Source organism: Quercus robur, chromosome 6 (assembly GCF_932294415.1).
Source record: "Quercus robur chromosome 6, dhQueRobu3.1, whole genome shotgun sequence".
NCBI lineage: Eukaryota > Viridiplantae > Streptophyta > Magnoliopsida > Fagales > Fagaceae > Quercus > Quercus robur.
This window is the reverse complement of record NC_065539.1, coordinates 15568357-15583371: the sequence shown is the minus strand read 5'-3', so window position 1 is coordinate 15583371 and position 15015 is coordinate 15568357. Positions and strand designations below refer to the sequence as shown.

The 15015-nt window shown below is 34.3% G+C and overlaps 1 protein-coding gene across 1 annotated transcript; it reads left to right on the top strand.

The window, feature by feature from the left end:
- The first annotated feature begins 12452 nt into the window (after positions 1-12452).
- On the top strand, positions 12453-12929 carry LOC126689899 (pathogenesis-related protein 1A-like). Its single transcript, XM_050385063.1, has one exon. It carries the CDS (start codon positions 12453-12455, stop codon positions 12927-12929), a length of 477 nt encoding a protein of 158 aa, XP_050241020.1.
- The last annotated feature ends 2086 nt before the right edge of the window (positions 12930-15015 follow it).

Here is a 15015-nt window from a genome sequence, read left to right as displayed (position 1 = left end):
TGTAAATAAATGCTCATTACGATATGGCAGTTAAATTGAAACTGAATTTTTAGTGCACCAAACTCGAAAGAGATGCCAATTAGTACTTCGTGATTTTCCTGTCCGTTAACTGTCTTTTCCTCGTCGAAAAGCAAGCTCTGGGAGAGCTGATGATTGGAGATCGCAATGGATAGCAGTACCTTGAAATATTGGTTTAAATAGTTGCGTATTGGGTTGGCAAATGGGAAGCATGCAAAGATTTGAAATGTGGATCATGGTTCATGAAGTTTCCGGCTTCCTGCTCAGCTGTGTCATCTCAATTACTTTTCCTACGTTGATGAACTATAATATTGTTGACAATTTAAAGAGAATAATGAAGATGGCTCAACTGGTGGCCTTTATGGCTATTTCTAAATTTTTCTTTCACTGTTTAAAACTTACGTGCATCTGATTTGGTTTTGCCCATGCGGCTCCTTTTTGCCATGTTGAAAACTTGAAATTGTTGTTGGGAGAGCACGCATAAGATCAATTAATGGCCTTGATCGGCTTACATCCAAAAAAAAAAAAAAAAAAACGAGATATGTATCTTTGCTCAATAACATCTATGTTTGCATCCCAAAAAAAAATCTATGTTTATAATGATGGGTCTATATAATAGATTAATCCTAGCTAATCATCATATGGCTAACCTTAGATTTACAAAGGGCTGGTCCAACTTTAATTCTCTAACATCCCTCTTAAACTCAAGACGGAAGCTTGATGACAAGTTGAGTTTGAAAGGAAATTCTTCCAAATGGCAAGATAATTGGGAAATCTCATGAGGTGCATGGAAATGCATAATGAGCTGACCAACACTAAATTGAGTGAAGGTGTACGACCAAGAAAGGAAAAGAGTATAAAATATGCGAGTGTGTCCCCAACATGTGACAAAATGAGTTGCATAGAAACACAAGGTAGATAAGTAAGAGCATCACTATTGGTGGTGGTAAAATAGCTTTTTAGCTATTTTACCACCTCAAACTCCAATTAGTGCTCAACATTGGTGGAGCCAAAGGCAAATTTTTTGCCTTTTTGCTGCCGTGAACTACCAAGACTAGCCGTTCATTGTAGCAAGGAAGGCATAAAAATTTATTATTTTATCACTTATTGGGTTTTGTGGCAGAGAGGAAGAGACAAAGAAATAAATAAATAAAAATGAATAGTGTTAACTAATGGCAAAAATAAGAGTATTGATACAGGGTGCATTGTGAAATTGTGTGTTAAAATAGATAAAGTTGTTATTTGAAGTATTAAATGCTAAAATTTTTAGTTCTACCGATATGGATGCTCACCACCGAGTACCGAGATCAAACCTACATGTAAAAGCTTGTAGTTGCGGATGACACATGGAATGCGTCTCCAGAGTTGTAGAGAAGGTGATGCTTTAGGATGCATTAGATTACATGAGAATGATAAGGTGATGCACGTCGATGTACAACAAAACAAAAATAACTAGCTCTAGAAACATGTTAGAAAATGAGAGACATGGCTCATATACTTCGTTAAAAGTTAGGATTAGAAGAGAGAGAAAACACAGTAGTAATTACTGTGATTTGACTTCACAATCTACATCTATCACAAAATATCCTACCAGGTAGGATAGTTTTTGGTTATCACTTGTTTGACCTAGCAAGCCCAACCTCCTCCTTAGTTTCTAAACTAGCATAATTGTGAGACATAAAAGTAAGAATAAATTTTAAACATAAAGTAAAAATAAATTTCAAACATACTTTACATTATTCATAAAATATCTTGCCTCCTAGCAAGCCCAACCTTCTCATTAGTTTCTAAACTAGCATAATTGTGAGACATAAAAGTAAAAATAAATTTCAAACATACTCTACATTATTCATAAAATATCTTACCTCCTAGCGAGCCCAACCTTCTCCTTAGTTTCAAAACTAGCATAATTGTGAGACATAAAAGTAAAAATAAATTTCAAACATACTTTACATTATTCATAAAATATCTTGCCTCACATAATAATAAAATGTAAAATACATTATATTTCCTTTTAAAAAAAAATTATAAAAATTTAAAACACTTTCTTAATAATTGTATCAACTATACTTTATTAGAAAATAATCACATCATTTTAAAAAGAGTTTAGAATTAACACTTAAAAGTATAATTTAATATTTTCTTTTTTCACTTAACAAAAAAAATTCGTCAAAATTTTTCTACATATGGGTCCGTTTGGATTGAGCTTATTTTTGCTAAAACTGAAAACTGAAACTGAAAACACTGTAGCAAAATAATTTTTAAATATGTGAATAGTGCTGTGGGGTCCATTTTTAATGAAAAAGTTGCTGAAAAGTGGAATTTGTGGGTCCGTGAACAGTGCACGAATGCACTATTCACTGTGCAAAAGTCAACAAATGCGGGCTGAACCAAAAAAAAAAAAAAAAAAAAAAAAAAAAAAAAAAAAAAGAGAAAACCGCAGAACAAAAACGCAGACGCCAGGAAACTTTGAATCCAAACGGACACATTGTGCAAATCTATGACCAGGGCCGGCCCTAGGCTTAGGCCAATTAGGCCATTGCCTAGAGCCCCCTTACTAGAGAAGGCCCCAAATTTGGGGGCAATTTTTTTTTTATATATATAAATATTTTTGGGAGATATTAAAACATTTTAGTTTTTTTTTTTTTTTTTTTTTTTTTTTTTAATATTAAGAAGGCTCAAAGAATTAAGTAATACTAGAGATACATATAAGACCAATTTAAATAAATAGGTCTTACAAATAGACGTGTTACTAATCACAAGTAATTTAAATAGGAAAATGTTAAAAATACTATAAATTTTACTACATAACTTTTATTTATTTAATTATTTTTATAAAATATAAAAATTATACTCTAACCTAATCTAAGTGTATATGTATGCGAAACTCTGTTCTAGAGACTTAAATCTTGACCATTACCCCCCATCCCACAAGAGCTTATACTTGTGGAGTAATCACTGCACCAAGGGTGCGTGGTGGTCTCCATAACTTTTATAATTTGATATGACAATGAATATGATAAGTAAATTTCAACAAACTATTAAATGCATTTTTGAATGAATATTTGTGATTGGTGATATATCTTTGTAATTCTCATGTTGTAAATTTTATAATATTTCTAGTATTTTTGTAAGCCTCATATCATTGATCACATTCATTACAACACCAGTTTATAGTAAAATTTGTTATAACTTTAACATTTTCTAAAAAAAAAAAAAAATTATATTAAAGAGTAAAAAGAATGAATTTAAAAAAAATTATTATGTAAAATACTAATTAAATATTATTTAAGTGATAACATAAAGGCCCCATTTGAAAATTTCGCCTTAAGCCTCGGAATCGCTTGGGCCAGCGTTGTCTATGACTAGTGTAGACTAAAAGATCAAAGGCTAAATCTTGCTATACACTCGGTACACACTCCCTATAAAATCATGTTTTGAAAACACGACTCATATGGCAGTATGTGTATGATGAGTATGCAATAGCCAACGTGTGATAATCATTACTCAAGATCAAATATTACGTGTCCCAACTCGCTATGGAACAATTGTGTGATTTGCTACAAACCTCAAATTATACACCCTTAATCCTAAAGTTTTCTAAAAAAAAAATAATTTATACATTGATAGGCCAAAAACGTATTAAACCCTTGTGATAAATTAATTAATTAATTAGCCAAGTTTATTAATTAATCAAAGTAACATGCAATGTACGTGATAACACAAACAAATCACCAATTAAACTAAGTATGCAGCGGAAATTAAATTGACACGGTGATTTGTTTACGAATGGGGAAAACCTACATGGCAAAAACCCCACCTGGTGATTTTAAGATCACCACTCCCGAGAATCCACTATTATCACAACAAGCGGTTACAAGTAAAGGAATCCTAATACCTTATACCAACCTACAATTAAACTTTTACCTCAATACCTAATTGGACTTGTTCTGTAGTGACAATTTCTCCTTTTCAATGCACGGATACCAGTACATGACTAACCAATTGCACGGATCCCAGTACGCGACTTCAATCACCAACTAGAAAAGGTTGTTGGCTGTAAAGTTCTTCAGTTCATCACACAATGAAGATCAAAAAGTTCCTTGGTTACAAAACCCTACGGTGCACAAACATAGCAGCTTCTTCACAAGAAAGATGAACTAGGACAAATTTTGTCTCCGGTCACAATTTGCTTAAACAAACTTTACTCAATTCTTGTGCAACTTGTATCACCTTTGATGGCCCTTAAAATAATCCTTTTATATGTTTAGGGTTGTGAGAAAAGAAAGCTCAAGCATACAATCATGAACTGGATGAAAAACAAACCAGAAATTCTGAATTTCATAAACCTTAACAGATACACGTCTATCGAGCAGCTGTTGAGCCACGGGCTAGAACAGCTCTTCAAGTCTCGATAGATGCTAGCTGTTGAGCTAGCTGTCGAGTTTTAATGAACAATACTTTTCACACTTAAATCTTGGACAGACTTGCATGGCTTTAACACTTAAACTTGAAACCTTATTTCTTGTAGTATTAAACACATCCTAAATCTACCAAAATATAAGTAAAGTGCATTTTGTCAAAGAATTAGCCAATTACATAAAATAGTGACATATGGTCCTAACAAGTGAATCACATATGTCCTAACAATCTCCCCCTTTGGCAATCCGTGACAAAACCACAACTAACAAATGAGATATGAGAGAAGTCATAAATCACTCAACTCATATTCACTTGTTGAATACAATAAAATCTATCCTAATACAAACTCTTGAAAAACTTTGCAAGAAGATAGTCTATGGCAAGAAAGACTTTGACAACCTGTATTTCTGAAACACTTTAAACAAAACTCATCACAGAATCTTAGTGTGAAACAGAAATAATAAATTGCATACATAATATAAGAAACATGTGTATAAAGAAAGAAAAGAAATAACACATGGAGAGATAGGTGAAAAGAAAAACATACATCACTATATAAGGAATATAAGAACAATGTATGTCAATAATGGTCACAAGACCCATGTACAAGAATAATGTATCTCAAATAGAAAGAAAAAAGATACATCAAGTCCTCACTACATCACTTAATGTGCACTCTCCCCCTAACAAAAATCTCCTATACTAACTTTCCCCCCTAACTATGACTACTCTCATAACCAAAACTACTCCCCCTTTTTGTCACGAATGACAAAGGGTAAGAGTGTCAAGTAGACATCTCATCAGTGCCAGAAGAGCTAGCATCTCCATCCTCATTATCATCATCGTCGTCGGAGTCGGAGTCGTCCTCGAATATCTTAGATGCCTCAAGAGGAGGAGAAGGAGACTCCACAAAGCCACTAAGGCGAGCCTGCTGTCTAGCAATACGTCCAACACGGATGTTCACCTGATACAACTCAGTAGAGAGTGTATCAAGGCAAGCATCCATGCGCTGAAGCTATGCCATGATTGCATCCAAAGTCACACCTCCCGCTGAAGTAGAGGGAGCGAAGGTGGATGGAGCAGAAGGAGTGGGAGGAGCTGTCGTACCAAACCGCCTTGAACGAAACTGCGCCTCGCTTTGTTTAACGATAGCGGCATCAATGGCACACATAACATGAAAGTGGTCGAAAACGGGAAAGGGAACTTAAAAATTGCTTAAGATCCTCGTGATAGCCGAAGGGAAGATGAGCTTATCACAGGACGCCAAATCCCTAGAGGCATCTATGATAGAAAAAATAAAATGAGAGGGAAAATTTATAGTGAGATGCTCTAACAAAGAAAGCAAAAATCGAGCACGAGACTCGGTAATTGAGTTATAATGAGAAAGGGGATGAAGAACAAAAGTCATAACTATGTTCAAAAACCGAGGGCCTTTAGCAAAGGCCAAACAGTAAGTGAACTGACGCTTACCCCAATCAGAAGGGCGCTCACAGAAAGCAGAAATAAGCTCGTCTTTGGACACAATCCTTAGACGCTCACAATTGGGGTAGTCAGGATGCTCTACCCTCGAAACATGGAGCACATCGGATACAATATCCGGTGTGACAACTATGGGCGTACCTCGAACGCAAGTAACAAAAAGAGGTACTAAATAATCATATCCATGTATGTTGGAGTAAAACTCCTGGATCAGCACGGATGGACAGGTGACCAAGATGTCACACAGTGACTCCCAACCTCGACTGTGAATGATAGTGGGTAGGTCAATGTCGGAGAAGTCCGACAAAATGACTTGGCATTCCGAATGAACACCTCGTCTAGAAAAGTTCTCCGAAAAGTCCTTTTGGGCTTGCTTATCACAAAACCGAACAAAAGAGAGGGTGGGATCAAAAGAATAAAAAGATGCCCCGGAACGAAGAGGGTTCCGGGACGGAGTAGACTTACGTTTTGGTGCCATGACACACTAACGTAAACTAGAGAGAGAGGGGGGGAGAAAGAAACACTCAGAAAAGTCCCAAAACAGTTCAAATATATAAAAATATATTGAAAAGAAAGGACGTATGCATGGGAATGCATGAACATGTGACATGCAAAGGAAAATTGCATCATGGGCTCAGCCCAATCCAATCCTACTAGCACACAATCAAATAACATATATAACACACATCTAAATGCATGAAAATATAATTATAATGCTCATGAGATGCAATGTATGAAGTTTTTAAGATCAAATCTTCAAAACCCATCCCAAAAATTTTGCAAAAACCTCTTTGATTTTCAAAAACCCCAAAATTTTCAAAAATCCCAAAAACTTAGGTTAAAAATCATGAAATGCATGAATATGAGGGATTCAGATGCTTATCAGGTGAAAAATAACTTGATCTAGGCCGAAAACACCTTGAGGAAGAGGTTTGGGAGGTGAAAGGACAAGGATAGATCAAAAGAGATCGGGGAAAATGAATATCGAATCGCGCTGACCCTATATATAGGTGTTCAATAATTCTCAACAGATAGCAGGTGTCGAGAGGTGTCGAGCATTAAAAGGCTTCGACAGATCCAGCTATCGAGCAGGTGTCTAGAGGTGTCCACAGCAAAACAAGCTCAATGGATTGAGGTAGCTGTCGAGGAGCTATCGAGGGGATAGAAACTTTCTCGATCGATCCACCTAGCTATCGAAAGGTGTCAAGATTGTGAAAAAAAAAAAAAAAAAAAAAAAAAAAAAAAAAAAAAAAAAAAAAAAAACTAAAGAGCTCAATAGATAAGCCAGGTATCAAGAGTTGTCGAGGTCTTTAAAACAGTTTTTCAAGAAGAGAAACATAGATATGAATGCAATCAAATATACAACACAACCAAGAATCCAAACAACATTTTGACCTCTCAAAAACGTCTCTCAACAAAAAAAATGTTAAGCATTTTGATCCCAAAACACACACACACACACTAAATAAGTCTAACAAATTTTATATTTCAAAAACAAGTCAAGACAATTTAGTGAGCATACATTAACACATGTAAACCTTGTGATGGCCAAATCACATTGTATCTGCACATGTATCAAGAGTAATAAAGAATATTGTGTGTTATGTGTGAAAAACATTGCAAAATTACATAAGTGTCTACATGTTATGATGATTTTAGATATGAGAAAATCACTTTAACTCACACACAATCATAACTGTTTGATGGTAACTATCACCTTCGAGGGATATCTTATAACTTCTACATCTCCTAGAATACACGCTTGTAATCATATTTAAAGCATTTTATTCTTTTTGCTTTTTTATTTTTCTTTGCATATTTTTCTTTTAAGCAAATCATGCATGAGCATATAAGAGATAAAAAAGAAATACCCAATGATGTTAAGCTTTTGATATTGCATTTTTGCTATGCCGAAGCATACATACGTCATTTCATGATTGGCGGGCAACAGTGGTGAGATGGTTATTAATGTATTTCTCTTAGGATTTTCTAGTCCTTCCTGTCAAAAAGAGTGATACGAGTGTTAAGTATTAGAGATCACTTAACTTTACTCAGCACAAACACGAGCCACAAAGCTCACCATCTTAGTTGTGTATAAAAATGCTCATCTAAACTACAAAAGATACAAAGTTTAAAAAACTTTGTTTCGATGGCCATTCAAAGTACACAAGTATCAATGTACACATACACACTGTTTTTGTATTTTTCAATTTTTATTTATTTTTTTTATATGAAAAACAAAATAAACCAAAACTGAAAAGAAAACAAACAAAAACAAATTAAACAAAGCAATGCATAAAACTAGACCAACTCAAAATAATAAAGCAAAACACATAAGTAATGCAAACAAAAAAAAGAAGAGGAGAGAGAAAAAGTGACAGAATCACTTGGAGCCCTTTTCCTTCCACACCTTGGAAGAACCTTTTCGTTTGGCGAACCCTTGATCCGGTGGTGAGGGGAAAGAATTGAAACCATTCAAGTTCGAAAGGAACATGAGGGTTTTGAGAAGATCTCCAAGAGGAGCAAAAAAGGATGGAAACTAATTCTGGTTTCCCGATGCAATCATGTCGTTACTCTGTTGAGTGGCTAACCACTTATAGCAATTAGGTCGAGTATGACCGGCTGCTCCACAATGATGATAGAGATGCTACTTCTTCTATTTAGACTTTTGAGAGTTAGCCTTCTTAACCCTAGGGTTTTTAACTTCTTTCTTTTCTTGCTTAAGGGGTGCTCCTAAAATAGATTTACTCTTATCTATGTTCTCACTAGCTAAGTCATTTTTAACAACATTGTTATCAGTTTCAATATTATTAGTAGGAGGAACAAAAACAGTAGTATTAATAGAAGCAATACTAGGAGAAGAGAAATCATACCCTAAACCTATTCGATCAGAAGCAAATTTCTGAAGACTAAGCATCTCATCAAGTTTTGCACTTGAAATCCTCTCCAATTGAGCTCTGACTTGAAATAGCTCCACTTCAAGTTTCTTGGTCTTCTTGGCTAAGAAATTATTCTCAAATCTCAGTGCTCCAATAATCTAATTGACTTCATCAAACTTTGTGGAAAGCTCTTCTCGTTCCAGCTCTACATCACTAAGCTTCTTGGTGGTCAATCTATACATCTTCTCATACTTTTTTGAAACATTGTATAACTTTGCATAGGTTGTGTGAATGTCATCTTATTCATCCATCTTCTCAAATTTGGACTTCACCAATTCCTCTTTTTCATCCGCATCTTCAACAATCCCTTCAGTAGTATTGACAGTGGTAGTGAAGGCATTTAGGATTTTGTCATCCTCATTGTCGGAATCATCCTCAGGCTCAGTGTCACTCAATGTAGCAGCAAATGTCTTGCTCTTCCCAATGGTCTTGAGATATGTGGGGCACTCTTGTTTCATGTGACCAAAGCCTTGACACCTGAAGCACTTTGGTCCTGAGGGAACAATATGCTAACCGCCATCCCTAACATCATTCTTCATGAACTTCTTAAATTGTCTTGTAATATAGGACTTCATCTTAGAATCTTCATCGTCTGAAGACTCATCAGTATCACTACTCTTGGCCTTCAATGCCATGCTCTTGCCCTAACTCGACTTGCCAATTCTTGTTAAACCTAACTCATAGGTCTGCAGATTACCAACCAGCTCTGTTAAAGGAATCTTGTCGATATCCTTTGATTCCTCGATCACGGTGATCTTGGCATGGAATCTCTCGAGTAGAGATCTGAGCACCTTTCTCACAATCTTGGGTTTATGAATGGTTTCCCTAAGATTGAAAGCTGAGTTCACTATATTCTTGAGTTTGGCATAGAACTCATCGAACAACTCATCCTCCTCCATCTTGATATCTTCGAAGCTTGTAGTGAGCCTCTAAAATTTCGAATCCTTGACAACCTTAGTTCCTTCATAGGTTGTCTAGAGGATGGTCCATGCTTCCTTTATAGTTTCAGTGGAGGATATCTTCTTGAATTCCTCATTAGTGACTGCACTGAACAAAGCATTCAATGCCCTGCTTTAGAAGTTTGCCGTCTTGATCTTGGCATCATCCCAATCAACTGGCACTTCTTTTGGCTTGGTCCAGCCTATCTCCATAGCTTGCCACACTTTCTCATCTAGAAACTGCAAGAAAGCTCTCATGCGTACTTTCCAGTATGCATATTTAGTGCCATCAAATAAATAAGGTATAATGAGAGATTGTCCTCTATCCATGACAAACAGGGATCAATAGATCACACAGCAAAGATTAACCCTAATCAGAGTGTGTCTGCTCTGATACCACTTGATAAACCAAAAACGTATTGACCCCTTTTGATAAATTAATTGATTAATTAGCAAGTTTATTAATTAATCAAATTAATATACAATTAAACTAATCACCAATTAAACTAAGTGTACAGCGGAAATTAAATTAACACAGTAATTTATTTACGAATGGAGAAAACCTACATGGCAAAAACCCCACCGGGTGATTTTAAAGTCACCACTCTTGAGAATCCACTATTATCACAATAAGCGATTACATGTAAAAAAATTTCAGTACCTTATACCAACCTACAATTGAACCTTTACCCCAATACCCAATTAGACTTGTTCTGTAGTAACAATTCCTTATTTTCAATGCACGGCTCCCAATACGTGACTAACTAATTGCGCGAATCCTAGTACGCAACTTCAATCACCAACTAGAGAAGGTTGTTGACTGCAAAGTTCTTCAGTTCATCACACGATGAAGATCGAGAAGCTCCTTAGTTACAAAACCCTACGGTGCACAAACACAGTAACTTCTTCACAAAAAAGATGAACTAGGGCAAACTCTGTCTCCGGTCACAAACTTTACTCGAACAAACTTTACTCGAACAAACTTTGCTCCACACTTGTGCAACTTATATCACCTTTGACGGCCCTTAAAACAATCATTTTATATGTTTAGGGTTGTGAGAAAAGAAAGCCTAAACATACAATCACGGACTAGATGAAAAACAGACAAGAAATTCTGAGTTTCATAAATCTCGATAGATACCTGTCTGTCGAGCAGCTGTCGAGCCACGGGCTGGAACAGCTCTTCAAGTATTGATAGATGCTAGCTGTCGAGTTTTAATGGATCGCACTTTTCACACTTGAATCTTGGACAGACTTGCATGGCTTTAACACTTAAACTTGAAACTTTATTTCTTGAAGTATTAAATACATCCTAATAGCCTTGTGGATGCTCCTTGGTTTGCACAAGTAGGAACCCTTAAAACATTTCTCTGCAATAATCCTATTTCCTGCATCAGTCAGATGATGATCATATCCCATAATAGATTTGCTTCTCTCATTGTGCATGTACCTTCATTCGGGATGCATAAACCTAATGCATCATGTCCAACAGCACAACAAGGATTCCTCATTCCTATTTCCTGCAAACCAAAGTTGTGTCAAATTTTGGAGTATCACAGTTAGTTACTCATTATAAGTATAAATTAAACCCTCTACCCTTAATTTATTTGAATTAAATCATTGCAATTATGTATTTGAATTTAATTGAAAAATCTAATATATTATGTAAATTGCATTTTTTTAGAAACAATGTATATTGCATTTAAAGTACTATATCTAAGAGTAATGTTTATTACACATTTGCACATATAAGAATTGCATTGAAAACGTAAATTAAAGTCATTATTTTCAAGTTTAAAATAGAGACTTCAAAGTTATGATTTTAGTGCAATTTTTGGGTGTGTACAAATTTGTTTGTAACAAGGTATTTGCATCAATCATTTTCCTTTACTTAATGGGCAATGTTTACTACTGCACACACCGTCCAAATAAAACAATTAGAAAAACAATTTCAAACTTGAAAAATTATTTTGGATAATGTGTATTTGCACATATATACAACGGGTTTTTCCTTTACCTCATGAATGACAGCACCCTCCTCATTTCAGCACACCACTGCATCAATGTTCCATTTTACCTAGCCAGTTTCAGGTGGCTTCCAACCACAAATTGTAACCAAAACTGTTAAGAATATGTGTATTGAGCATGAACCTCTCTAAAAACAAACCAATCAATGAAGCACATTACTTAGTTTCTTTTCTCCTAATTAATTAAGACAATTAAAAAAAAAAACAATTGTCTGATATATATTTAGAGAAAATTCAGGTGGCTTCCAACCACAAATTGTAACCAAAACTGTTAAGAATATGTGTATTGAGCATGAACCTCTCTAAAAACAAACCAATCAATGAAGCACATTTACTTAGTTTCTTTTCTCCTAATTAATTAAGACAATTAAAAAAAAAAAACAATTGTCTGATATTTATTTAGAGAAAATGCAGCTGAAACTGTAGAGAATGTATGTATTAAACACAAATTAACTTACTAATAAAAGCACATATACTAGCTACAGCTAAGTTCTTTTTTCTACTTTTAGTAGTTGTAAGTTATTACAGATGCTAGGCTAGAGTTACCAACATTCATATCTACATATATTTGTGCTTGAAAGAGAATGAGTAGCCTGGTTTGCAACGTACAGACAAAAATATAGGATACCATGTCTAAGAAAGTTTTGCTTTGTGTTCTGGGTCTTGGCCTGGCTCTTATTTGCCATGCCCAAAACAGCACTCAAGTCTTCCTTGACCTCCATAACACCGCACGTAGAGCGGCTGGGGTTGGTCCCTTGCAGTGGAACTCAAGCCTAGAAGCATACGCTAGGAAATACGCAAATCAGAGATATGATTGCCAGCTGATTCACTCAGAAGGGCCTTACGGTGAAAACATCTACTGGGGCTATGGTGAGGGGTTCATGGACGCTGAGGCCGCAGTTAGATATTGGGTTGATGAGAAGGACTATTACGATTACAACACCAATTCTTGCTTGAAGGGCAAGGACTGCTTGCATTATACCCAAATAGTATGGAAGAATTCTAAAAATCTTGGTTGTGCTAGTTCCCATTGCTCTAATGGAGGAATGTTCACCACGTGTAACTACTATCCTCCAGGGAATTATGTTGGAGAAAGACCATATTGAAAAGAGCCAATTATGAAGCATACTGATGCTTCTACTATTTGTTTGATGAATAACAGCTAAAATGTTAATTGATAATGTGATGTATATTTGTTGTTTAAATTCATTGTTGGTATAGAAAGGCATATGACAATTTAACCTGTTTTTGTAATCATTTATTGAGTCCCAGACATTAATTACAGACTCCATAATCCAAATTTATTTGAATGCAATGGGTGGAACCAGCTCTTATTTCTCTGTGAATGCTTAAAGCTGTGAGCTTGGTATGATGTCATTGGAATTAGGTTTGCAACTTTACGTGAGTTCATTGGGCAAGGGTGTGGTTTAGCCGTTTAGGAAAGCCAACGAGAGGAGGTGGTATTATCTATTATGAGTGTGTTTGGCATGAGCTTATAAGCTCAGTTTTTAACTTTTAGTTTTTTAGCTTTTTTGTATAGTTTTTTATAATTTCTTTTTTTTTTTCGCATTTTCTCACATTTTCAATTTTTTTTTAAGGTACAAACATATTTTAGCACACTTTTTAACCTTTTTTTTGGTATTAAAGCAAAAATTTTCCTTTATGTGTAACTGTTGAATGCAACATCCCAAACTTTTACATAGAGGTTGATCCTAGTGTTGCATGCAATTATTTATATAAAATAATCAATCTAACGAGAGGATGTGTCCTGCAAATTAAAATGTCTTTCTTATGACTTATGAGGGACGGAATTATCAAGTAATCAAGTGGGACCATGACCCTTTTGAAAAAAATTATAAATGGTGTATTTTAATATATTTATTGTTTGAAAATTTTGGCTAAAAATTCATACTTGGGCCTACCTCCAAATGAAAATTAGTTCCTTCAAACCCAAAAATTGAAGTGGCCATCTATCCCATATATGCATGTGTTTGGTGGCCCTCCAAAACAAAAACATAAGATCCATTTTTCTTAACAAAACATAAACAAATCTCTTGTAAAATAAAATATAAAAAAAAAAAAAAACCCTGTTAAAAAAAGAAGAAAAAGAAAACACAAATGACTATAACTATGTGTTTTGTATGACATTTTGGTTATTTTCTTATTTGGAACCCAAATTTAAATGTTTGGGACTTCGAGAATTGAATGTTGTCGTGCTCTTTAGCTTTACCAAAAAAATTGTTTTTTTTATTATTATTTTTTAGCAAAATAAAATAACTTTACAACTGAGCATTATAATTTTCTCACATCATATTTTTCCTTAACTGGTAGAATAGATAATTCAATATAAATACACAATAATAATAAACACTTATCAATAACTACCACAATTATCAAATTTTATATTTAGACAAAATTTAAAAAATAGAAAAAAAAATTTGAACAATCACCATGCATTACATGGGTTACTTACTAGTTTTTAATAAAAGGGACGTCTTCTCAAACAAACAATATAAATTTTTAATAAAAATGTAGACAGTACAAACTCTGACAAACAAAGTGTAACCACTTACCATATAGACTATAGATACTTATATTTTGTTTGGGAGTTCATAAGGAAATGAAATTGAATGATACGAATAAATTATAAATGAGTGAAAATAAATGGAATAGAATGAAATGTATTTAAGTAATAGAAAAGAAAATAAAGGAAATTAATGGAATGAAATTAAAAAAATATTGTTAGGATTTTTTTTTATGAATGTTAGGATTTTTTAATATAAGTGAATGGAATGTTAGAAACCTTGTTTGTAAGTATTATTAGAAGGAATAGAACAAAATCATTTTATAACAACATTACTATTATATACTTATTTTAAAATAAATGGCTAAATGAATTAGGGTATTTTGAGAGTTTTAGTGAAAATTTCATTAAGCCTAATTTTGTTCCCTTTGATTCTTCCCAATTTTGGGGGAAATGAAAATTTTAGGTTTTGAGAGAAAATGGAGAAATGAGTATTCTTTCATATCCATTTCATTCCTCTACTTAAACTCCCAAATAAAGAATGATATTTCTATTTTTCTATTAAAACTCTCAAACAATGAAATAGAATAAATATTACAAAATAATTCTTTTCATTTCATTCATTTTCCTTCCTTTCCCTCATTGCACCCAACAACATGATGGTAACA